General features: G+C 55.1%; 2 protein-coding genes and 1 long non-coding RNA gene across 5 annotated transcripts in view; 2 read left to right on the top strand and 1 right to left on the bottom strand.

Moving 5' to 3' along the window:
* Positions 1-134: 134 nt before the first annotated feature.
* On the top strand, positions 135-6,457 carry LOC144311559 (uncharacterized). Of its 2 annotated transcripts, XR_013377172.1 has the most exons (3): positions 135-3,042; positions 3,350-4,397; positions 4,716-6,457. It is a non-coding gene; the product is annotated as an uncharacterized LOC144311559 (long non-coding RNA). The 2 variants fall into 2 exon arrangements; XR_013377171.1 differs by having other exon boundaries at positions 135-4,397.
* Positions 202-20,547, bottom strand: VPS26B (VPS26 retromer complex component B). The gene is made up of 6 exons (XM_077894238.1): positions 20,259-20,547; positions 11,161-11,317; positions 6,956-7,120; positions 4,192-4,367; positions 2,500-2,642; positions 202-2,170 (listed from the first exon to the last, which is right to left on the bottom strand). The coding sequence occupies exons 1-6, from the start codon at positions 20,479-20,481 to the stop codon at positions 2,024-2,026; spliced, it is 1,011 nt and encodes a 336-aa protein (XP_077750364.1). The 5' UTR covers positions 20,482-20,547; the 3' UTR covers positions 202-2,023.
* A 1,082-nt stretch (positions 20,548-21,629) lies between these two features.
* Positions 21,630-23,104, top strand: part of NCAPD3 (non-SMC condensin II complex subunit D3) — a 60,019-nt gene continuing 58,544 nt past the window's right edge. For both annotated transcript variants that reach the window (XM_077894230.1, XM_077894231.1), the window contains exons 1-2: positions 21,630-21,786; positions 22,909-23,063. In XM_077894230.1, coding sequence (XP_077750356.1) covers positions 21,723-21,786; positions 22,909-23,063 — 219 coding nt within the window. In that variant the 5' untranslated portion in view covers positions 21,630-21,722. The remainder of the gene's footprint in view (positions 21,787-22,908; positions 23,064-23,104) is intronic.

Genomic DNA, 23,104 nt, shown 5'->3' with positions numbered 1-23,104 from the left:
GCTGCAGCACAGCTTGCCAGATGAGGGCACCACTGGACTCCTCTCAGCACGTGCTGGTCTACAAGAGGATTCACAAAGCACTCCTGCTGAGCAGTGGAGGTGGAGAGGGCAGGCACTGTGCTGGGGGGGGTGCGGGGGTGGGGGGAGTCTACCCCGGTGGGTGCGAGTAGCGCAGCGTGAGACAGAAGAGACCACAGGCCCTGGGGACCATGGGCACGATGCCTCCAAGCCACAGGGGCTTCCTTTAATCAGAGACACAACTGAAACAAGTGTTCTTTTTTTTTTTTTTTAAAATACAGCCATTGAAAAGACGACACATTAAGAAACATGTAAACACTGCAGATGCTTAATTATAAGTTGCACTGCTCGGTTTAGTACCTACGCACTCCCGGGGGAACCGGCGAGGGTGGGGGCCGGGCCTCCCCCACCTCCGCAGTTGCACAGGTTGCACAGACAAGGAGCCAGTGGGCGGAGTGAGGGAAAACAAGACCTGGCTGCACGCAGCTCCTGACACGATGAAACCAAATTCTACCTTCCAGTTCTCCCAGAAGAAAGGTTTAAGATGTTAGGTAAGTTGGAAAATGAATTTGAGTTGTCTGCTGGGAGGCAGAGGAACTGACCGGTCCCTTCTGGTTAGAAGACCAGCTACTAGGGGAGGCACGCCGGGGCCTAGTCTCATGTTCTGGAAAAGGGAAGGAACACGGAACCTGCCTCCCCAGACACTCGGGCCTGATCCTGATAATCCAGGAGCAGCTGGGTGATGCTGTTCCCGGGAGATTGTCCATCGCACCAGAACTTGGGGTCCGGCGTGGGGGAGCCACCTACCTTCCCTGGTTCTGCTGTCCCCAGTCCACCTCGAGGGTCCGCGCAGGGTATTTGCCCCAGGAGCCCTGCCCACTCAGAGGCCCACGACTGCACCGGTCTCAGGAAAACAGTCCGAATGTCCCACACTGAAAGATGACACAGGAACCGAGCCCTCTGCTTCCCAAATCATGGGGGACTTGGACCACCCGATGTGGTCCTTACTGGCCAGTGGGGTCGTCTCCAGGTGAGGCAGAAAAGGACGTCGACATCTCGACTCCAGCGGGCCCGCAGCGCACAGGGAAGTCCCCGCCTCCTCCAGCAGAACAACGTCCACGGAGTCTCTGTGTGTTTTTTGACAAAAACATCGACGGTCCTAAATTCGGGTCAGTCAGGTGGTGAAGCTGAAGACAGTTTGGCAAGCAGAATCTTTCGGAAGTCATGGGCAGGGTGTTCTGCGGAGGCGCTCTCCCTCCCACGGCTCCGCAAGGGTGGGGGGGCATGGGCGACAGCCAGAAGCCCCCAAGCCCCAGGAACCGACTGGAGGCAGAGCGGGGAGTGAGGACGATCCATCGCAGGGAAGCAAAGAGCTCAGGGCCCCTTCCCGGGGCCTCGGAAGGGAAGCCTGCGGGAGCACACGGCAGCGCCCTCGAGCCACCCGGCCTGCGGTGAGCAGCTACCAGCCCAGTCCCCGTGCTTGTCCTCGGCTGCTGCCATCCATGTGTGACCGCGACCCAGGAGTCTGCCCAGAATCCCTCACGGGCGAGGCCCTACCACAGGCTTGTCCCAGGACGCTCCTGACAGGAGTCCGCAGAAGATGGAGAAGGGAGGTGGCTGCGTCCCAGCCGTGAGGGGGGCCACGTGTGGAAACCTCCAAGAACCACCCCCGAGACTCCCAAAGAGGCATCTCCTCCTCCTGCCACTCAGGACAGGGGGTGGGGCCACAGGGAGTAAGCCGCTCGGGACCTCCTGCAGAAGCGGGGCAGCTTCGACGGGAGGCTCCCTCTCCCTAGTCCCACATCAGCAGCAGACCTCAAGGACACTGCCTCCCAGCCCAGGCCCCTTAGGTTCTTCAGAAAAAAGAATTTAAGTCAAGACACGATTTGTTATCAGGTTGCAAGTAACGGGTCAGCTGAGCGTCGCGCCGTCCTCCTGCCCCAGCCGCTGGTGTGTGGTAGATGGGGCTGCCGGGGTGGAAGCCCAGCCGCTCCCGGGCCCAGGCCTACTGCCTGCTGTTGTTGTCGGACAGCTGGCTGGGGGTCCGCGCCTCAGCCAGGGAGGTGGTGCCCTCAAAGCGCTGCGAGGCGATGGCTGCCTGGTGGGACATGCTCTTCCTTACGATGTCACCTTTCCGCCACAACACCACTTCCTGCAGAATTGGGTGGGGGGGGATGTGACACCCTGAGAGAGGCGTGTGGGGGGACCCAGGGGCTCCAGCCCTCCCCGGGCATCTTGGCAAAACCTCCTGCAGGTCAGCAGCTGCCTGTCTGCAACCCCCGCCCGGGGCTCCCAATGGGGGCACGAAGGGCAGAGGGGTCGCAGGCCTGGGCCTGGGCAAGCGGACTCAACGTGTCACATGGGAACCCTGGTTCTCACCGCGGGCTCAGCCTCCGTGGACCACCAGGGGGCGTGGAGACGAGCAAACTCTCCAGGCCCTGCCCTTCCTGTCAGGCTCCGGGGCCGTGCCCAGGGTCTCACCTGCTGTTTGAAATAGCGCCGCTCCTCCTCATCTATGAGCACCAGGTTGAGGTAATAGCGGACTGAGAACTTCTTGTTGATGTCCCGCATGGTGGGGGTGAGCTCGTAGCCCGCCAGGAAGAGCCGGATCGGGATGGACTCTCCTGTGAGGGCCGGGCACACGTCAGGGAAGGGGCAACGGAGCCCACCCTCCTGACACCAGCAGGGGAGGCGCCCCGAGCATCTCACGGCACACTTGAGGCAACGTTCCTGCCTGTCAGGGACTCGCAGTCGGCAGCTCAGTGACCTGAAGCAAAACCTGACACTGCGCTGCTCCCCGTCCAGGTCCCGCTGCACCTTCTCTCACCGCCCGGAAACCAAGATCCGTGCGTAGGAAGAGCGCAGGACGCTACGGCCAAGCACCCTTAAGGGGACGTGTCACCGTCTAGTTGTCGGGTGTTCACAGGCCCAGGGTCAAACTCACTCCTGTCACCCAGCAATTTTGGTGCCACTGTCCTCCACCCTAAATACTGCATGTTCCCCAACATATACCTCCGCTCCGAGGTGGGTTGGCAGGGCGGTAGAGGGCTCTGGAAAGGAAAAAACCCTCATTCTGGTCTCAGTTCTGCATTAACTTGTAGGACTGCTGAGTTAGTCCATTGCTTTCTCTGGACCTTAATTTTCTCTTGCGGAAAAGTGTGGAACCAGACTACATGGTATTTTTGAGCCCTTCCAGCTCTGACACCGTGCTCTTCCTAATTTAAGTGAAAGGAAATTAGGGCAGTAATTCTACTGAGAGAGGCCAAGCCTATCACGTCGTCTAAAGCTAAATATAAATGCGCTGTTAATGATCTGTTGTCTTGCTTCTCAGGGAAAACAGCAGCGGCTCTCCCTGCAGAGCCGGTGAAAACATGGCACACCCGGGGAGTCAGGAGCGCTCAGCCCTGTCCCCCAGGGGGCCTGTCCTGGTGACACCCAAGAGCCTGCTGTCCTGGTCTCCTCCTTCCACACGGAACACAGGGGAACAAGCTGAATAAAACCTTGGCATAACCGAGCACTTCTGGAGGGAAGAAAACACTCCTCGTGATCAATGGCTGCAGAGCTAGCAGCACGTAAAACGACTGCTACTCCCAAATAACCAGGTTCCCCAAACACCCAGGCTTTCAACTCCATTCGTTCCAGATGTCACGTCAGCTCTGGGGGTGGGTGGGGCGGCCGTCTGTCCCGTTCCCTGCTCTGCGGCACCTGCTAGGGCTGCCCAGACTGTCTACACTTGGCAAATGCATGCAGGGAGTGGATCATTTTGCCAGAACCAGAAGTAAGGAACACACGTGATTATTCCACATTACCCTCTTGGTCCCTAGCAACAGAGAATGTCAACAGGAAGTAGTGAAATGTTCCCACTGTATCTGCTACACCAGCACTTTTCAAGCTTTTGTAGTAGTTGTTTTCTAAGAGGCATCGCTCCTGAGATGCCATCTGTGCTATGAGCTCCGTAGGCAGACAAGGCCAATCTCCTGGTGAAGGTGGGGAAGGAGCTCGCACATATCAGCCCTTGTCCTCTTTACTGGCACCCAGTGAACTTCCGGAGATGAGAAATGACAGGTGAATAGGGAATCTTAGTCTAGCACTAAAGTCCCTCGTGCCCTCCAACACTCTGTGGTGCCTGGGGAGCGGGTAAGGCTGCTGCGGGCTGGGTGCCTGGGTGCTCACCTCTCACGGGCGCCCCGTCCATGATCTCATACTTGGCTATCGTGTCGTTCTCGTGGTACACGTTGGGGCCTGTGCCTGTCGTTTCCCGCTTGATGATATCTATCTCCATGTGCTTGATTTTGATTCTCACCAACAGGAAGTAGATCTTTCCTACAATAACATCTTTCAAGTGGTATCTGGGAGAGAGAAAGCCCAGAGAGTAAGATGTGAGTACAGCAGCTCAACTTTGCATGTTTCCAGGTTTCCCAGATTTCAGGGGAGGGGACACTGCCACGTGGGGTGGCTGAAGATGGAGTGACAGCCACACTCGCCCACGTTCTTACAACTGCCCTTGCAGAATGACTTCCCAATATGTTCTTTACTGGGATCCCAGTGACTTCTGTAACTTCCCCATTCTTCCACAGGCCATTCGCAGGATGTTCTTTCTGCAGGTTACACGCCCATTCACGCTTGCTCTCCCGACTTATCTCCCCAGCACTCTAAACTCTTGTATACCTTCTGTGTTTGTGTATGTGTTGTTTTAGGTGTCCTGAGTTGTGGGAGGACAGCCCCACCAATCCAGGTCTTGCTCTTTCTCCCTGAGCTCCACAACAGGTCTTCTGGGAACTGGCCCTCAATAGCCTGCAGCAGAGCAGTCCAGGGAAGAGCAGGAGAGCAAGATGCAGGCATCACTCACGCCCCGTCAGCACCTTCTCCCTGCGCCCTGCTCACACGGCTGGTGCTTGGGAGCTGCTGTGGACTTGGCCATGCCTAACAACGGTTCTGACCCTCCAAGAGTTTCTGAGTCAGCGTGGGGCACCAGTGGTCTGCGCACGCACAGCCCTGTATCAGGCAGAGACAAAAATCTTCAAATCTGAAGCTCAGATTCATGGGACAGGGTGTTCCAGGGACTTCAGGATTTAACCTCCACATATTACGGGTGAAGAAGAGGAAGTTCAAAGAAGACAGACACTTGAACCAGGATCTGAGTAGGGGACAGAGATGTGAGCCCAGGTACCCAATTCCTAGGCCTGCGTCCGCCCTATTTCATGCTGCCTTTCTTCTTACAGTCTAACTGGGAAACCCGCACTCAGTAGATAACCTAAGAATGGAGGCTGCTCCAAGCATTTAAGAAGGAATGCTGAGAGATCATAGATTCTAGGGGTTTTCAAACTTTGGTAAACAGAACTTTCCTTTATTCTAAATGAAATGCTATGTGGAAACATTAACATGTGAGAAACCCCAATGCAGGGCCCACGATCCTGCGCCCTGCTCTTTTTTCATTTCATGTTTTCTATGTTTAAACCCCACTACCCTGTCTCCACTTTTCAGAGGAGAAAGCCAAGGCACAAACATGTTAACATCTGCTGACCTTCACGCAAGGGCAATCTTAGTGGCAGGATGGGACTGTGCTCTAGGCCCACCCAGTAGACAGAGCCCTGCCCAGCATGGCCTGCTCTGAGAGGGCACGAAGGGGCTGAGCATCCAGCCCGAGCTCATGGGATGGACTCTCTTGGCCCTTTCACACCACACTTGGTCTTGAGCACACTGCTGACCGATGGCTTTCTGAGCTCCTACAAGGTGGCACTGCCTCCCGGCCACCCCTTTTTACCAGGCGGCGGGAGCGCTGGCTGGGCAGGCACTGCTGGTGGGCTCCTTTCCAGAGCCCGGAGACTGAGGAGGAAGGCAAAGAAGGCTGTTTGCTCGTATGTCCCTGCCTGGCCCAGACCAACCTCCCTCCAGCACGCCCCACCCCAGTCCACATGTGGGGCCCCAGCCAAGCAGGAGTCCTTCTGGGTCATGAGTGGTTCCAGGCCAGGGGGCAGGGGAACAAACAGGCCCTCACCCCTGTTCTAGGAAGCACATACGTTGCTAGTTTTTTGAAAAGCCCTATTTCCAACCCTTCACAGGAGAGCCAACAGGTCAGCCCCACTGCCCTGAACCCCTGGGTAACAGTGGATCTGACCTGAGTGTCTGCCCAGTAAGAGCCCTAGACTCCTAATTTCTTGTTTTAGCTCTGAATACACTTTTACTTCTGCTGATTTTCAAACACTTTCAGGAACGTTTGATACTGAAAAGAAAGATGCTTGTGGGGACGCCTGGGGGGCTCAGTGGCTCAGTGTCTGCCTTCGGCTCAGGTTGTGATCCCAGGGTCCCGGGATCGAGTCCCACGTCGGGCTCCCTGCAGGGATCCTGCTTCTCCCTCCACCTGTGTCTCTGCCTCTCAATCTCTCTCTCACTATGTCTCTCATGAATAAAAGAAAGATGCCTGTGCTAGGTCTTTGAAGTGCTGGTAGGTTTCGTGATTTACAAGCACTTAAACGTTTCCATGTTTGGACAGCAAACACAGTTAAAACATTCCTGGCTTCCCAACTTGCCAGTTAACATTATTTAAAGACCTCTATAAAGAGGCATTCTTGGCTATCATTCACTAAAGTTCAGGAGGATGCAGCAAACTAGGCTGGTGTGCACGTGGATTTCCAGACACGCTGTACAGCGGGTACGAGCGCTAACAGGAATGGGGTTTGGAGATTATTTTGATCAGCAGAAAGGAAGAGCTGTATCTAGATCCAAACAAACAGCTGTAAAGTCAGTTTAGCTTGACTTTGAAACACAATGTGCGACGTGTAACTTCAAAGTCCCTCCTTGATTTACGCTTAGTGTAAGTAAGAGGTTCGGCCTCCCGGTCTACGTTCTGCAGCCTCAGCCACGTTCCCAGTACCCGCTCAGCTGCCTGCCCCCAGCACAGGCCTGGGCTCCACACTGCGGGGCCCCGGGTACTTACTTGGATTTATTGTACTCAAACTCAATGTGCAGGCAGTCCTCGATCCCCACCTCCATCTTGATGGAGGAGTTCAGCTCTGGGTACGTGCTGAGGGTGTGGACTACGATGTCCATCTCCTTGACGACGTCATTGAGGCGGCGGCTGATGGTGGCTCGAAGGAAATACCTGCAGGAGGTGGACGTGTCGTAAAGGAACACTCCCAGTGCCCGCACGCTGCCCCCGTCTGTGCGCCAGCAGACCCACAGAGAGAAGCCCTAACGGGCGGCTTTGTGATTCCTCCCAGAGTCCCCTCCCAGAAAGACGTGAACTTACAAAATTCTGCAATTACAGTTCCAGGGTGTTCGAGGACCTTCCCCTCAAGGGCCTTCTCGAGCCCATCCTCCGGGATCAGAGCACTGCCCTAAATAGAAGCGATTTCTCTGTCCCCCCCACCCCAAAGTTATCCTAATGCCGTCCTGGCCCTGGCCACTGCCTGCCGCGGGTCTGTGTACGGGCTTCCCTCGGGCTGACGCCGGCTCTCGGCACCGGGTCTTACACGCTGCCCCCTGCAAGCCTGGTCATCTCACACGATCAGTGTGCATCTTCCAAGTCCCTCGAGCTAAACGGGAGGGAATGAGGAAGTCCGTGAGCTGTCCGCACTCAGCTAACATCCCCGTTCAGCTACCGCTTACCGCTACGCACTGACGAAAGGCCAGACCCTGGGGCAGCCCACAGCCCACTGGGGAGCGGCCTCCACACAGAAATCCAACCACACACAGCAGGTGCGGACCCAGGTGGAGGAATCAGAGCTACAGGGAGAGACCAAAGGGCCCTCGGGCAGCGGAAGTGAGGGCAAGTCTGAATGTCGGATCCCGGGGAGGGGTTGCTGGAGCAGAGGGCAGCGCCTGCCAGCTCAGCGTGCCTTCCCTGCCCGTCTGGGCTCTGGCACCGCCGTCCCCTCTGACTTCCCCACGCTGCCACCCAGTGACTGCAGGGACCCCCCCCATCACGGGTCAGGTGTCCCTGCAGAAGGCTGTGCGCCAGCTCAGTACACACAGGCTCCCCTCAGCGTGGCCTGGCCCACGCTCCACCGCAGGCACTTCCGCCTGTTCTCCAGGACCTCCTGTGTCCCCAGCCTTTCCTAGTCGCTCGGGGCTCCAGCCTCGCGCCCCTCCGTGGAAGACACAGCTTTTACTCTACTCAGAGCACAGCCTTCCCAGTCAAGACTTACGACACTGTCTCCCTTCTCTGCCTTGTACTGTTTCCTACCTCCGGCCTAAGAGGGCATCTGCGGCCTCGCCAACCCTCCCCGCCTCCCGACAGCACCCGGTCTCTCGAGACCCTCTGCCCCGCCGGCCGGCAGACTGCCTGCACCCTGGGTGCGATGCGGGAGGGAGGGGGCTTCCGTCCGGATGTCCAGCCACAGCTCACAGGTCTCCACTCTGCGGGGACACAGGCAATAACAGCCCTCCCTGCCTCCAGGGACTCAAACATGGGAGCCTGGCATCTCCATCATCCACGTTTTCCAACTTATCTCCCTCCAGTGAAGGCTTTCTCTTGAGTTTGTACAAAAGCCCAGACTGCTCAATCCCCCAAAGGCTCCCCAGGCCCGATGGACAGTCGGGGATGGCGCCCGGGAGGGGTCCTGTTCTCACTACCCCATGCCCTTTGCTTCCCACATAAAAACAAAGGAGTCTGGAGTGATCTTTCCATGTGTTCCCTCCGCCCAAGCAGTAGGGTACAGCCCTTAATCTGGAATCAACGTGTACACAAAGCCCTTAACTAATTTTCCCTTCTTGACTCCTCACTTTCTCACCATGAACCCTAATGTCTTCATCTAACTAGACAGCAACACCTTCTTCTCTCTTTTTTTTTTAAGATTTTATTTATTTATTCAAGAGACACACAGATAGGAAGAAGCAGGTTCCTACAGGGAGCCCGATGTGGGACTTGATCCCAGGACTCCGGGATCATGCCCTGAGCCCCCCAGGTGCTCAACCACTGAGCCACCCAGATGTCCCACCTTCTTTTCTCGTATTCACTTATACATATTTTTTGTGGTAAAATACAGGAGTTCCGAGTATACCACCCGAAAATATGCCACTCTGGCACAATGATCGTACTGAGCTGAACACAACCGACAAGAAGCAGACACAAGAAAAACCGCCCTTCCCCACTCTCCGCCAGGAAGAACAGGAGGGTCTTCCTCACCAGAGACCACTGTTAGCCCAGACCGCACCGGAGAAATCCACGTAACAGATCTTGCTGAAAGAACTCTTTCCCTTCTTTTGTTTCTCCCACATATCTGTCCTCCCTAGAAGCTCGGTCCCTTTCCTTTGTCTTGTCACTTCTCTATAAAATCATCACTCTCCTGTTAAGACGCTTACATAAGCTCCATGTCCTAAGCGCCCTGTCGCATTAGCCATCCCGGAGTTCCAGGCATATGCGCCACACACACACACACACACACACACACACACGGGAATCACCCCAGCCTGCCTCTCTCTGGCAATCTGATTTGCGGGGCTTCAGCTGATGACCCTAAGGCAGATAAAGGAAACATGGTTTTCTCCTCCCCTACAACATATATAACAAAACTTAACATCTTAATTATTTTTAAGTATATGGTTCCGTGGCATTAAGTACATTCACACTGCGGTGAAATCACAGTACATGTCTTTTTACGACTGGCTAATTTGACTTAGCATGACGCTTTTAGCGTTCATCCATGTGGTAGCATATGATAGGACTTCCTTTTTTAAGGCTGAGTAATATCCCACTAAATGTATACACCACATTTTGTTTATCCATTCACCTGCTGATGGAACTCAGGTATGTCCACCTTTTGGCTGCTGTGAACAGGCTGCTATGAGTGTGTGTATACACATCTGTGTTTGAGTCCTGGTTCTCATTTCTTTCGGGTATGTACCCAAAAGTGGGAATCCTGGATCAAACGGTAATTCTATTTTTAATATTCTGAGAAATCACCACTCTTTTCAATACCTTTCTTTCTGACTTAAAAACATTTAAGAGCAATGCACTGCAAAAAAATGAAATTAAATAATAGTAAATCCTGCAGCCAGGCTTCAGTGACTAGTAGCTTGTCTTCCTCACAGTTCTGCAGCTTTTTCTGAGTGCGATTCTGAAACGCTGCCTCTAGTTTGAGTAATGCCAGTGTTCGGACTTCTCTGCAAGGCCTACAGTCACTCCTCTGATGAAGAGGGGAGACCAGAGAGAGAAGGGGACGGAGGGCCCTGCTGTAGTCCGCACCACCAGGCCTCAAGGTGATGAAGACGGCTGATCTGACAAGACAGCATCAAGACCTGGAAGCAGGTGTCCGGGGTGACAGAGGACGTCTGCTGTATCCCAGTGACATCACTTAATCTCAGGTTACATCCAAGACTCTAGAGCTTCTCTGGATTTTGTTTTGTTTTTTTGTTTTTTTGTTTTGTTTTTTTACCCCAGAGGTCCTGGAATCCGTCACCATCCTCAGAAACTGGAACACTGAAAACACTAAAAACAGTCCTACGTACTTAAACTGTGTTCACTAATTTTTTAAGAACTCGTCACACTGTGTTATGTTTTATGTTCCCCATCACCCCAAAAGATGGAGGGCTGATCTAGAACTAGAATCCAAATCTATCTTACTTTTCACGGGAGAAAGCTGAGCGACAGAGCTCAGGATCACACTGCTGTTGTGTGGCAGAGCTGGACTGAGGAACTGCAGCCCCGGTACGCGGGGGACAGCAGGTACCGGGGTATAAAGGCTGACTACTGAATTTTTAGGAATGTAAAAAACTGATTGTTAAACATAGCAATTATTTAAAATTAAATTACATAAACTTATAATTAAGACTACATGAAAAACGAAGGTAACACCAAAGATGTGTTGCTTCCTAATATTTTTGCTACATTTTACAATTCTCTCTGTCTTGGGGGAATTTACGTCTAGCTACGTGAAGGTGGCTACTGTACGTCTCTCCCTAACTCTGTCATCAGGAACATCAGGTCAGGAGCCTGCAACTGGCCATGGTGGAAACAGTCACACTACAGAATCTGACAACTGCTGCAGACCAGGGCTTTTCCTCCCGGAGAGCCCACTATTAGCCACGTACCAGCACACCACTCACGGCTCCCACCTCCCTCCCTTCGTGCTCCCGGTCTAAAAGGCCTCAGGAATGTGGACGGCTGCCGGGGAAGGTTGGTGGACAGCAAGCACAACTTACCGTAGCTTCACATTCTGGCCTGTGTAGGATTCATACGGCTTCTCCACGTGGGTGAATTCAAAGTCGAAGGCCTGTGATTGGCTGATCTCTCCGGGCCGGGCCAAATCCTTCACCAGTGACACAAACTCATGGTGGTTCCCGCGGTCGTAGTAGAGCTCTGGAGAGAAAGCATCCACTACCAGACCCCGAACTACACGGGGCCTGGCAAGGAGGCTCCAGGACGCAGGATCCCTGTTTCTGAGAGACCTCCCCCCAAGACAAACCTCCCCAGCCACCCGTGTTTTTGACTCCCTTTCCCTTTTCCTGATCCTGCTCCTTCACTGCATGCTCCATGTATGACCTTCCTCCCTACTTTCGAAACACTTCAGTTTTACACAGAGAAATCCAGCGGCACAGTAAAAACCACCGTGACCCCACACGCAGCACAGCGCGCAGCACATCAGGGAAGGATCTCAGTGAGAGATACATCGGGGAGCTGCTATCAAATATATGACATTGCTTTAAAAACATTTCTAACTTTTGAACACCTATTCACAGTTCTTTAATCATGTCATCCTTATAATGACTTTTTGGAACTAGCTGGGAGAGGCCTTGTCATCCATTTACAGAGAAAGAAACTGAGGCACAGCAAGGTCAAATGACACTCCGAGTCTCCGAGGTGGCTGCGGAGCTGAGACTAGAGCGGCTTTCCTGCAAGGACGAATCTATTTCTATGATCTAGTACAGTGGGAGTAATAGCGTAACCCACTTTGCAAGGCTCTGTAAGAATTAGAGGAAGTGACTCTAAGAGTAAAGGACTCAGAACGGTACCCAGTGGACAGCAAACACCTGAAACACATTAGGCGCTCCTATCCCTTGGAGAGGAATCCACATGGCCAAGCTGACGCAGAAGTTTTAGCGTTATTTCCCTTAAATCAGGGGTTTCTCGACTTCAGTAAGTGCCAAAATCAATAGGAGGGTTTGTCAAAACCCAATTGCTCAGCCCTGCCACTAATGTCAGGGGTGAGGCCCAAGAATCTGCATGTCTAACAAGTTCCCAGGGGATGCTGGTCCTGCTCGTCCAGGGACCACACTTTGAGAAGAACTGCTCTAGATTCATCTCTGGAAATAGTTGTGGCATTTGAATGTTACAATTTACCGTATTTGTACTCCACTATTTAAATTTTTTTTAAAGATTTTTATTTATTCATTCATGAGAGAGACAGAGAGAGAGAGAGAGGCAGAGACACAGGCAGAGGGAGAAGCAGGCTCCAGGCAGGGAGCCCGACGCGGGACTCGATCCCAGGACCCCAGGATCCCGCCTTGGGCTGAAGGCGGCGCTACACCGCGGAGCCCCCAGGGATCCCCGACTCGAGTGTTAACATTCCTATATGTGTGGTCGTTAGAGGTACGGTCTATTTCCCCCGGTTCCTGGCTCCCCCAGCACCTGGCTGTGCAGAGACCGACAGCGCGCACAGGGCCACACTGCAGTCAAGCGCCGCCCCTCAGGCATTTCCGGACTGGTCCTTCGCTGATGCTGCGGCAGGGAAGCCAGTGAGGGAGAGTGCGCTCGGCCCTCCCGCCGTTGGCTGCCTGGAGACGGAACCAGGCCCACAGAGGGGAGAGGCGGCCCAGGGCCAGTGGGCCAGCTCCGAGTCTGGCTCCGAGTCTGCAGAGCGCGGCAGGCCACCTCCCTCAGGTACCAGCTGAGCAGCAGGGCGGCGGCAGGGCTGCGCGTGCTTGGGGCACCTCTGATCAGGCCTGCAGCTCCAGGCCCAGCAGTGCGGAGCCCAGCCCTGCCCCAGGGGAGAACTGTGCCCAGAAGCGGAGCCGGTTTCAAGTGGCGCTTTCAGGCTGAGTGTGAAATCAACCCCTTGCTGCCCTGGGAGCTGCTCCTGACAAGCCTATTCCGCAGGGAGCCCTCTTCCCCCGCAGGGAAGCTTCTACAGCACAGGGCAGCACAGAGGGCTCTGTCCTAAGATACATCCGACTCAGGAAGGCAGCAATCGTGCAGTTTAATCCCAAAGTACCGCCGCCACTTCTGTATGCATTTACGTCGTATTCCGTGACTGCAGTTTGCTGCTCACTTCCTACGGTTACACTTTCATCCACTTTATAGCACAAACGATCCACCTTCTCTTCCAAATACTAAATGGAATCAGTGGCAGGCAGCATTCTGAGAAGTGAGTAATAATCCACCAAGTTGCTAAACAGGAGACCGCACGTACAACCTCCGGCGGGAAGGACAGGGAAAAGTGAGCAATCCACTGCTTCTATTTTAAGATCCAACGGCTGTGTCCCCCAGTAAATGTAAGGAAGCCCAGTGATCGGGTGGGAACAGAGCCACTGTGACAAGGGCTCCTTCGCTTACTCTCACTGGGCCTTGTCGATGGTCCTGACGCCTCCGTGGGAAGTAGCCCCTCAGCCCCGGGTGGACCTGGTGCTTCAGCTCCCAAGCACTGGATTCTTGCCACAGTTTCAGGGGACAGAAGCAGGCAGAGTCCCAATGTCCATGAACTTTAAGTGAGAAATCGCAGAGTTGAGAAAAAGATGGAAAAATACCCAATTGTGATCACAAAGACCAAAGGCAACACAAGAAACAAAACAGAGAAGGACTCATGAGCGCTCAGAGAGCACGAGAGCATGCAGACGTCCCGTCTGAGAATCCTAGCAACGTTCTGGCTGAGGCAGCCCCGACACCCGGCAGTGGCCCTCCGGCAGGAGAGGTCGTCCTTCCCTGCATACCTCACGTTCTCCCTTGTGCTTTTCTTCCTGGATGATGTTAGTATCGGCTCCTACATTAAATGTCACAGGAGAGTGGCCAGCGTGTAGTCTGAGTGCAGCTGGACTGGGCTTTTTAATTTATAATTTATAAGCCATTTGTGATGCCATTTGCGATGCTCTTGCAAACACTTGGTGCAAAACGGCAGAAATAGCAGCCATACTTTGCTATTTGCCAGAAAATCTGGTTTCCTCTCCCGTAAATTAGAACAGAAACTACAAGGCTGTTTTAGCAAGAGGTTGGGCCCTCAAGAGGCTATAAATTGCCTGTATTCTATCCCAAAGATGCAGTGACAAGTCATCTTTGTTCCCCTCAACCTCCAAAGCCCTCAGCAATCAGGCACCTCAAGCTAGAAATAGGAACTGACCATGTTTTTTGTTAAGGTAACTTCCCTGTCTTGAGCCTCTTTCTTGATCCAACAGGAGGAAGTGACTTTTATAGTCAGGATGTTTTCATGATGAAACTTGCCACCAACGGCCGAGGAGTGAATTTGCCACTTTGGAAGGAAATCGAGCCAGCTTTGCACCACCCGGTCATCGTTGGAAACAGCCTGAGACCTGCTACTGGGCTGGGACCATGTTTTTGGTCCAAGCTTAATGCAGGTCTTGGAAGAAACGTTAAGCCAGCAAAGGCAAAGACACCTCCAAGAGTCCCATCTTCATCCCAGTTTTCCCAGCCACTATCTCCCACCAGTCAAGATTCACGCCGCCACCTCCACTCACATCTCCTGGACGCTGGCACACCTGCTAGAGCAGAACACCTCCGGGCTGCCCGTCCCCAGCAAGGCGCAGCTCTGTTCCAGCCCTGCAACAACTCACTAATAGGCCAGAATCAATCTGTTTCATCTCAATGTGCCTTTTACTTAGCCTTTCACGGGTTAATGAATTAAAAGAAAGCCCCTGGAGTTTTTAGAAGTATAGGCTTGACTGGTACTGATGGGTTCAGATCCATCCAGTGCCATTACTTTTTTAAAAAAGATTTTATTTATTTGACAGAGAGAGCATGAATGGCGGGGGGTGAGGGGGATGGGGGGAGAGCAGAAGGAGAGGGAGAAGCAAACTCCCAGCTGGACAGGAAGCCCAGACGTAGGGCCAGATCCCAGGACCTCATGGTCGTGACCTGAGCCAAGAGCCCAAGGCAGCCGCTTAACTGACTGAGCCACCCAGGTGCCCCCAGTGGCATTACTTTTAAAAACCTTGTAAAGGGATCCCTGGGTGGCTCAGTGGTTTAGCGCTGCCTTCAGCCCAGGGCCTGATCCTGGGGACCCAGGATCGAGTCCTGCGTCGGGCTCCCCAGAGGGAGCCTGCTTCTCCCTCTGCCTGTATCTCTGCCCCCCACCTCTATGTCTATCATGAATAAATAAATAAAATCTTAAAAAACAAAAACAAAAACTTAAAAAAAATCCAGATATAATCTATTTGGTTCTGGAGAACAGGGTTATTCGTATCTACCATCCTTTGTAAGATCGACCTTCCAATCACCTTTGGTTTATTTAACCCCGTTAGTCTCCAAGATGGCCCAGCTCTGCCTTCCATCCTGTGTTAGAGTTCCCTAAATGAGTCCAGCTAAAAAATGGTCTCTCCCTCTAACAATTATAAAATTTCCCTCCATGCTTCTTAGACACCACCACATTGTATTTTTCTAAAAACAGTGGGCCTTCCCATGCTAGAGCGACGTGGGAGATGCCCAAGATGCCCTCCCCACCTATCTGTCAGCTTTGTTACAACAGACCACGCCACTGGAAAAAGTACACTGGCGCAGGAAGAAAGCCAACGTGGCTCAAAATCATACTGAGGGTAAGAGAAAACATACACAACACAGGTGAGTAAGGCAGGTCTTCTTACACTCTCAGGGGCGACATTCAGACTGCGACATCCAAGGAGCTGATCTAGAACTGAGTGCATCACAGGTCTGACAACTCTTACTTTCTTACGTACACAGAAAAACCAGCCTCAAATTTGGCATAAGAAAATGTGATCAAAGAAATGTCCAACAGCAAGTGAACCGACAGGAGCTTTAATGTTTCTGCATCCTAGTTCCCAGTGGAGAGGCCGTGCGCAGGTGCCTGCTGGTGAGTGAGTCATCTTAGCTCTCAGAGGCCCAGGGTGAGGGCCACACCTTGCTTACCAATGCCTCTGCCCCAAGCGCCAGCAGGAAGCCCTGCCTCTTAACAGTCAGCAAGGCAAATCTACACTCCCCCTTTCCTTCATTCAAGTAACTCTGGTCTATCTAGGAGTTGAGAAAAAGGTCCAGAAAACAGCTTCTATAAATTCCGAGATGTGAGCACATATCCAGTTGGCAAGTATTTATCGAGCACCTACTTCATGTTAGCTTCTGAGACGACAGATTAGCCAGCACACTGATGATGCACTGAAGGCAGTCCCTGGTTTTCGGGGACTCAGAATTTAGTGAGGAAGGCAGACCAGGGGGGGATAAAAAGTCACAAGTTTGTCATATCCTGCTTGAAAAGGAGGTATCCAGGAGGCCTGTAGAAGAACAGGGGCAGGGCTAAGGTCAGCCTGGGGAGCTTAGGGAAGGCTGTCAGGGGTATGCTGGGCACTTCAAGGACGAGGGAGAGCCTTGGTGGAAGGTCAGAGCTTGCAGAAAAATGTTCACATACAAAGGGAAGATGCCAAGATTCTAGAAGGAACATATTTTGAAAAACTATAAGAGGTGAGGGTGAAGGGGAAGGGAGAGGTGAGGTGGGGAAGAAGGGCGGGGCTCCTCGGGATGGAGCTGGGTATACACTTCTGCTCTAGGACCAAAAGGGACTTGACGAGCAGAATTTTAGGGAGGGGACTGACAATGTCAGAAGTGGCTCTTAGAAAGTTCACTCTTACAGAAGATGGACTGAAGGACAGTGGCCACAGAAAGAGAATCAAGGCAGCAGCACAGGCAAGGAGAGGAAGCACAGACTGGGGATGCAGGAGAGCGGCTGGAGAGTGGGCTGAGCGCGTGGGAGGAGTTGTTAGTCTAAGAAGACTTCTGGGTTCCTAAGGTTAATGGATGCAGGTGACACAGGCCACAGTGGGACACACAGGACAAGAGGCAGGGCTGGGGCCGGAGCAGAGAAAGAAAGAGGTTTTTGTGTTGGATGTGCTTCTGGGGGCCCCGTGAGTTATCCAGGTGGAGGTGCCTAGACCCAGGCGTGGAGCTCGGGAGAGTTCAGGTCAGCACAAAGAAAGAGGCTGGGAGTCATCAGAATATAAAGAGACACAGAACTTATGGGTACAGATGAGATTGCCAGAGCAAGCTGTAGAGAAAGGACAGGAAACAAAGGTCATCCCTGTTCCTGTTCCCGCCTACCTCTAAACCAAGACCGACACAGGTGCTTTCCTGAGCAGGGTCTGGGCCACTGTGAGGAGTGGGGTCCACAGAGGAATGCAAGAGAGCCAAACAGTCGTCTCTGAAAGGACACCGGGGAGAGTCCCTTACACAGGTTTCTACTTGGGCTAACACACCGTTTGGGAGAAGACAACGGAAGTCAGACAGATAGACCAAAGGGAAGGCTAACCTGGCCCAAACATTCCCCATGGACCGTCTGCACAGGAATTGGGGTGACCCCAAGGTGACAGGTTTTAAACGTCTAGTGCCTGGAAACTTCTTGATGGATCAGGCTTAACAGGGAAAGAGAAAATGACAATAATCATCTTAATTCCCCTTTATGAATACCTATTGTGTGTGCCAAGACCCGTGCATCATGTATATTAACTCCGGTCCTCCCAAGACCCTAGGAAAGACTGTGCTATTATAAACTGAGCCCTGCCTAATTTAGGTCACCCTATTTGCATGACTCTCAATCATGTACCAGGTTGTCCTTCTAATGAATACACAGGTGGGACAAGTACACATTCATCAGGAGGACAAAGAAATGAATCCTAAGACAGCTAATTACATAAGGCACTTGATTTTCAAGCTGTGGAACCAGTCCACAGGAGGGAAGGAAGGCGGGAAGGAAACAGGAATCAAATCCAAGAGACTAGGGTTTATAAGAACACTTCTGAGTGAAGATGGAATTCACCGAGGAAGGCAGGCAGAGCCCAATGGTGCGCCATACAGCAAGACCTATACTATACCGTACAGCGCTCTAGAGCCAGATCTAGGAGCCTGACCAAAGCTCCGCCCACTTCATTCACAGTCAAAGAATGCAGCGAAGGAGAAAACCGCACTACCGCAACCTCAGCAAAGTTACTCACTAGCCTCGCTCTCTGGTTCCCAGACCAGTAGACTGTTGACACAAATGGACCATACAGTGCAGGAAGCATTACCCCTTGACAGCTCACCAGGATTCTCACAAGGCACCATTGTTACTGCCGCCGTCAAGGTGAGAAAGGGAGGCCCAGAGAGGCGCACGGCTTCCTCAAAGTCACGGGTGGAGAGCTCACCGTGCTCTGAGGCTCAGGAAGAGGTATGAGTGGAAGCTAAAAGGCTGGGAGAAAAGCCAGCAGGTATGCTGTCCTAGATTCAAGGAGTGAGACAAGCCGCCAGGCAGTGCAGGTACAGCAAGCAGCTCCCTCAACTTCCTTTTGCTCAGACTAGAGGGAGGCCTTGACTCCATCCCCCCCACCCCCCCCTGCCGCCCCAACAGCTCACTTCACACTGTTGGGGTAGGGGACACTCTGGTTATCTTCATGTATTGAGCTATCACCACGTGGAGTGATAGTGTAAAATGTGCACTACAGGTGTTATGCTCCTGTTACAGATCCAAAGAATCCATGCAGGAACTTTAAAACTACTTGAAAATATGGATGTTAAGTAAGCAGGCACTCCTCGATTATCTCCTACATTACGCTTAGCATAAAATACTCTGGATTCATCCTATTGGCCCTGTGGTCCTTCACTAGGGGTGATTTTTACCCTCCAGGGGACAAAAGGCAACATCTCAAGAAATCTTTGGGCGTGCTTTTGGGGATGTGCTTCTGGTATCTGGTGGGTCAAGGCCAGGTTAATATGGTGCGACAACAAAGAATTATCAGGCCCTAAACGTAAACAGTACTGCTGTTGAGAAATCCTATCCAGCCTAGAGGCAGGAGAGAAGAAAGTATGAAACTCACTCTTCAGTCCCTTTCTGGTACATAAGAGGCCATTCGTATTCTGGATTTAAAAGAACAAAAAAGTTTCCTATGTGATCAGCCAGTCTTTGATGATCTCATTTCATTTTCCCAAATGAGCAGTAGCCACAGAGGGACTCCTTCTTCCAGGATTCCTCCTACGTGTGCCAGTGCCTCCCTGCCCTGGAAAATGGGAGAACAGATTCTCTTCTGACCTCTAGTGATATGAGAGAAAGTATTTCCCAGAAAGTCTGTAAGAACAGGGTTACACCTGCAGCCTGGTGCTACACGAATGAATCCTTTGCCAGTCTTTTTCAGCACACATGGGTATTTACCATGAATCTACTCCTGACCCAACGAGAAAGACCATTTATTTCAGAAGTACCTAGTTTTTTAAAACACAAGACTACAAATAGAATTAGGGACACCCAGCCGTACTTTGGCAGCTCCCAAATCTTCTGTATCATTACTGCTTCTTGCTGTCCAGTTTTAACTATTAATAATCACGTTTGAAGATTGTTAGAGCCCTGAGAAATCTTGACCGTTAAATTTTAGGCTTGGACCATTCCTTTGTCTGTAAGGCGAAAATCAGTCAACCGAAAACTAGCATTCTAATAAAAAAGTCTTAGAAACATCATAAAATAGAAAGATGGAAGATTGCAGGGCTTCTTTCCCAAAACAGGTCCAAGACTGGGAGCCCAGAGCTAAGGCGAGGCCGGAGAAGGGTGGTGAGCCCTCTCCCACGTCCCAGCACCAGAAAAGGAAGGCGGGCGGCAGTGAAGTCAGCGGGGCACACGGGACCCGCTGCGGATGTGCAGACAAAGGCAGGGGCGGCAGGCGGCAGGCGGCAGGCGGCAGGGCCTCCCCCGCAAACCCACCTGCAGGCGGGAGCATCTCCTGGGAAATCCGGGAGGCAGGGCGCAGAGCCGGGCGCACGCTGGAGGCGCAGGGGCGCCCACCACCAGGCTCCGCGCCGCCCCCACCCGTCCTCGCCCGCGCTGTCACCTCGGGCCGGGGCGACGGCGGGCCCCGGCCAGCGCGGGGACCCGGGCCCAGGCAGGCCGCCCCCCCGCCCCCGCCCCCGCCCCCCGTCGGCGCCCGGGCCCGCGGAGGAGAAGGAGGAGGAAGAGGAGGAGGCCGCAGAGAAAGAGGAGGCCGCGGAGGCGGAGGAAGAGGAGGAGGAGGAGGAGGACGAGGAGGAGGAGGACGAGGAGGAGGAGGAGGACGACGAGGAGGAGGAGGACGAGGAGGCGGCGGCCCGCGGACCCCCAGCGCGCGGCACTCACCGATCTGCCCGATGAACTCGATCTTGATGCCCTGGTGCTCCAGCCGCTTGTTGGGGTTCTTGAGCGCGAGGCTCACCTTCCCGGAGACCGTCTCTCCGTCGTAGAAGAGGAAATACTTCTCCTTCTTCCCGTCCTCCGTCTTGTGCTCGGCCCGCTTCCTACTCTCCGCATCGCTGAGCACGATGTCCACCTCCACGCTCTGCCCGAAGCCGAAGAAGCTCATCTCGGGGCCGGGCCGGGGGCGGCGGGCCCGCTGCTCGGCGCGGGGCGAGGGCGAGGGCGAGGGCGAGGGCGAGGGCGCAGGGCCGACCGCAGCGCCCCGGGGACCAGCGCCCCGCGACCCGCCAGCGCCGGGCGAGCCCGAGCGGCGGGCGGCCGGGAGACGCTGCGGCGGGCAGGGCACGGGGGGCGGGGTACGGAGCTGGGCCGTGCGGGCCGCCCACCGGGTGCGGAGCGGCGCCGAGCAGCACAGCGAGCCAGCCCCGGCCTCCGGCGGTGCAACGCACCGAGGCGCTTCGGCGGCTCCGGGCGGGGGGGGGGGGGGGGCGGGCGGGCGGCGCAGCCTCCAGCCGGGAGCGCCCGGGACGCCGCGCGCATGCGCTCGCCCTGCCGCTGCAGCCTTCGCAGCCCCGCCCCGGGAGCTGTGCTCACTGCGCACGCGCCCTGGTACACAGCGACGATCCGGGAGCTGTGCTCACTGCGCATGTGCGCTGGGAGAGCGATGACCCGGGAGCTGTGCTCACTGCGCACGCGCCCTGGTACACAGCGATGACCCTGGAGCGTGCTCACTGAGCACGCGCTCTGGCAGACAGCGACGGCCCGGGAGCTGTGCTCACTGCGCACGCGCCCTGGTAGGCAGCGACGACCCAGGACGGGTGCTCACTGCGCATGTGCGCTGGTAGACCGAGGGGCCGGTGGTTCCCTTAGTTGGCATGGCAGTCACGGCCTTTTTGCAGAACTGCGGGCCAGATGTGTCGTAAAATTAAATATCTGCGGATACCCTTCCCGGGCGCTCCTGTTTGGTTTCCCTCACTGCTTTGGCTCCTCGGGAAACGTCAGAACGTTCGAGCGCCAGCTGACACGCACGGGGAACGTCGGCCTCGGGCAAAGCTGACATCTAATACGGGGAGGACCCGTCTCCTCCTCCTTACGGCGTCCTCCCAGCTAAAGAAATAAGAGGAGAAAAACGCGAAGTTCTGACTTAATCGCGACCCCCGCGCGCCGCGCTAACCTCAGACGTCAGCCTGGGAAGCGGCGCTGCCCCCGGCCGTCGGCCCGCCCCGTTCTCTGCGCCGGCGGCACAGGGCCCCGCCGATTGGCGGGCGGGCGGCACACGGCTGCGCGATGATTCGTCGGCGGGACGCTCCGCCCGCCCTGATTGGTCCGCAGCAGCGTCTCGGAGCGCGCGCGGGAGCGAGCTTTGAAAGTTGAGCAGCGCGGACGCTCGCCGGCTGCGGAGGGATCATGGTGGCGCTGCTGGCCCTGGGCAGCGGCCTGCAGCCCTGGTGCCCGCTGGGTCTCAGCCCCGGTGAGGAGACGCGGCTGTGAGAGTCGGGGAGGCCGGGCTGCGGCGCCCTGCGGCTGCGGCGCCTCCCGGCCTGGGCGGGGGCGGGGCGGGGGGCTCGGCGTCCGCGCCCTCGGGACGCAGGGGCCCCGTGTGGGGAGGGGCACGCGGGGGGGGGCGGCCGGGCGTTGGCTTCCTTCCCGGGCTGCCGCGGCTCTCCCCCTGCCGTTCCCCGGGGGCTCTCCGACAGCGGCGCCCGCTCTGTGGCTTCGCGGAGCACTGACTGCGGCGCTCGCGGCCGCTGTTGCGGGCGGACGTGTCGCGGCCGGGGCGGCGGCGGTGCCGGTGGTGCCGGGGCGCGCCTCTGACGCTCGTGCGCACGACGGCCGCGGTCCCGCCCCGGGGCCCTCCCCTCAGGTGCTTCCCTCAGATCCTCTTGTCAGCTCTTCTCCGCTCCTCCCCTCAGGTCCTCCTCTCAGGTCCTCCTCGCTCCCCTCAGGTCCTCCCCTCTGGCCTTCCTCACTCCGCTCCCTGCAGGTCCTCCCTCAGGCCCTCCTGGCTCCGCTCCCCTCAGGTCCTCCCCGCTCTCCTCTCCTGTGGTCCTCCCCCCCTCCCCTCAGGTCCTCCCCCACACATCACTGTGTTCGGTTCTATTAGCCTCCTCATGAGATTTTCGCAAAGGGACATCGAGGCAGCCTTATTGACCTCTTTTCTTCAGATTGAGCTTGTGGGAAGGCCGTATGCTTCAGCCTCGGAAGCGCCGCTCCCCAGAACAGCTGGGTCTAGAAAGGGTTTTGGGGGGGGGGCGGCTTGGCTTGGCTCGCAAGCAACCGGGAGCCTGCCTCTCTGCCTGTGGTGCGGCCGCTGCTCTCTGTATTTTCAGGAGTACGTGACCAAACTCTTCAGGAGAGTAGGGTGCATAGGAAGAGGCTCGCCCCCGGATGTTTAGGACGGTCAGGCGGCCCCGCAGCGTCGGTTACAATTTAAGGGAAGGATTTTGCCCTTTGCTGCGGCCTGAAATCCTGTGTCACATGGTCTGGGTGGGGTGGGCCCGGGGCTTCTCTCTCTGAGCCAACCCCGAGCCCAGAGGTCGTGGATGCTCTACCTGCTCTGGGAGAGCCTCGCCTTGACCGCCCTTTCCCCCAGGATGGGTGGACGCAGTGTGGGAAGCGGACTTCACGGAGGCCGAGCCCTTGGATCCTCGCGTGGAAGCAGAGATCTTAGAGACTGGGTTGAGCGCGTTCACTAAACTACATGAGGGCATTGTGCCCTTCGCTACGGAAGAGCACGGCCCTGCAGAGGTGAGCCCCGGCCGGGAAGGTGGCCATCCACAGGTGTCAGC

This window comes from Canis aureus, chromosome 3, assembly GCF_053574225.1.
Source record: "Canis aureus isolate CA01 chromosome 3, VMU_Caureus_v.1.0, whole genome shotgun sequence".
NCBI classification, from domain to species: domain Eukaryota; kingdom Metazoa; phylum Chordata; class Mammalia; order Carnivora; family Canidae; genus Canis; species Canis aureus.
Note: the sequence above shows the minus strand (reverse complement) of the source record. Positions and strands in the feature narration are given on the sequence as shown.

Excerpts from the sequence above, each read along its gene's own strand:
- VPS26B (XM_077894238.1), bottom strand. The coding sequence starts at position 20,481 with ATGAGCTTCTTCGGCTTCGGGCAGAGCGTGGAGGTGGACATCGTGCTC. Across the intron at positions 11,318-20,258 it reads CGAGTTCATCGGGCAGATCG|AGCTCTACTACGACCGCGGG; the intron begins GTGAGTGCCGCG and ends CTTTCTCTCCAG. Across the intron at positions 4,368-6,955 it reads TTTGAGTACAATAAATCCAA|ATACCACTTGAAAGATGTTA; the intron begins GTAAGTACCCGG and ends TCTCTCTCCCAG.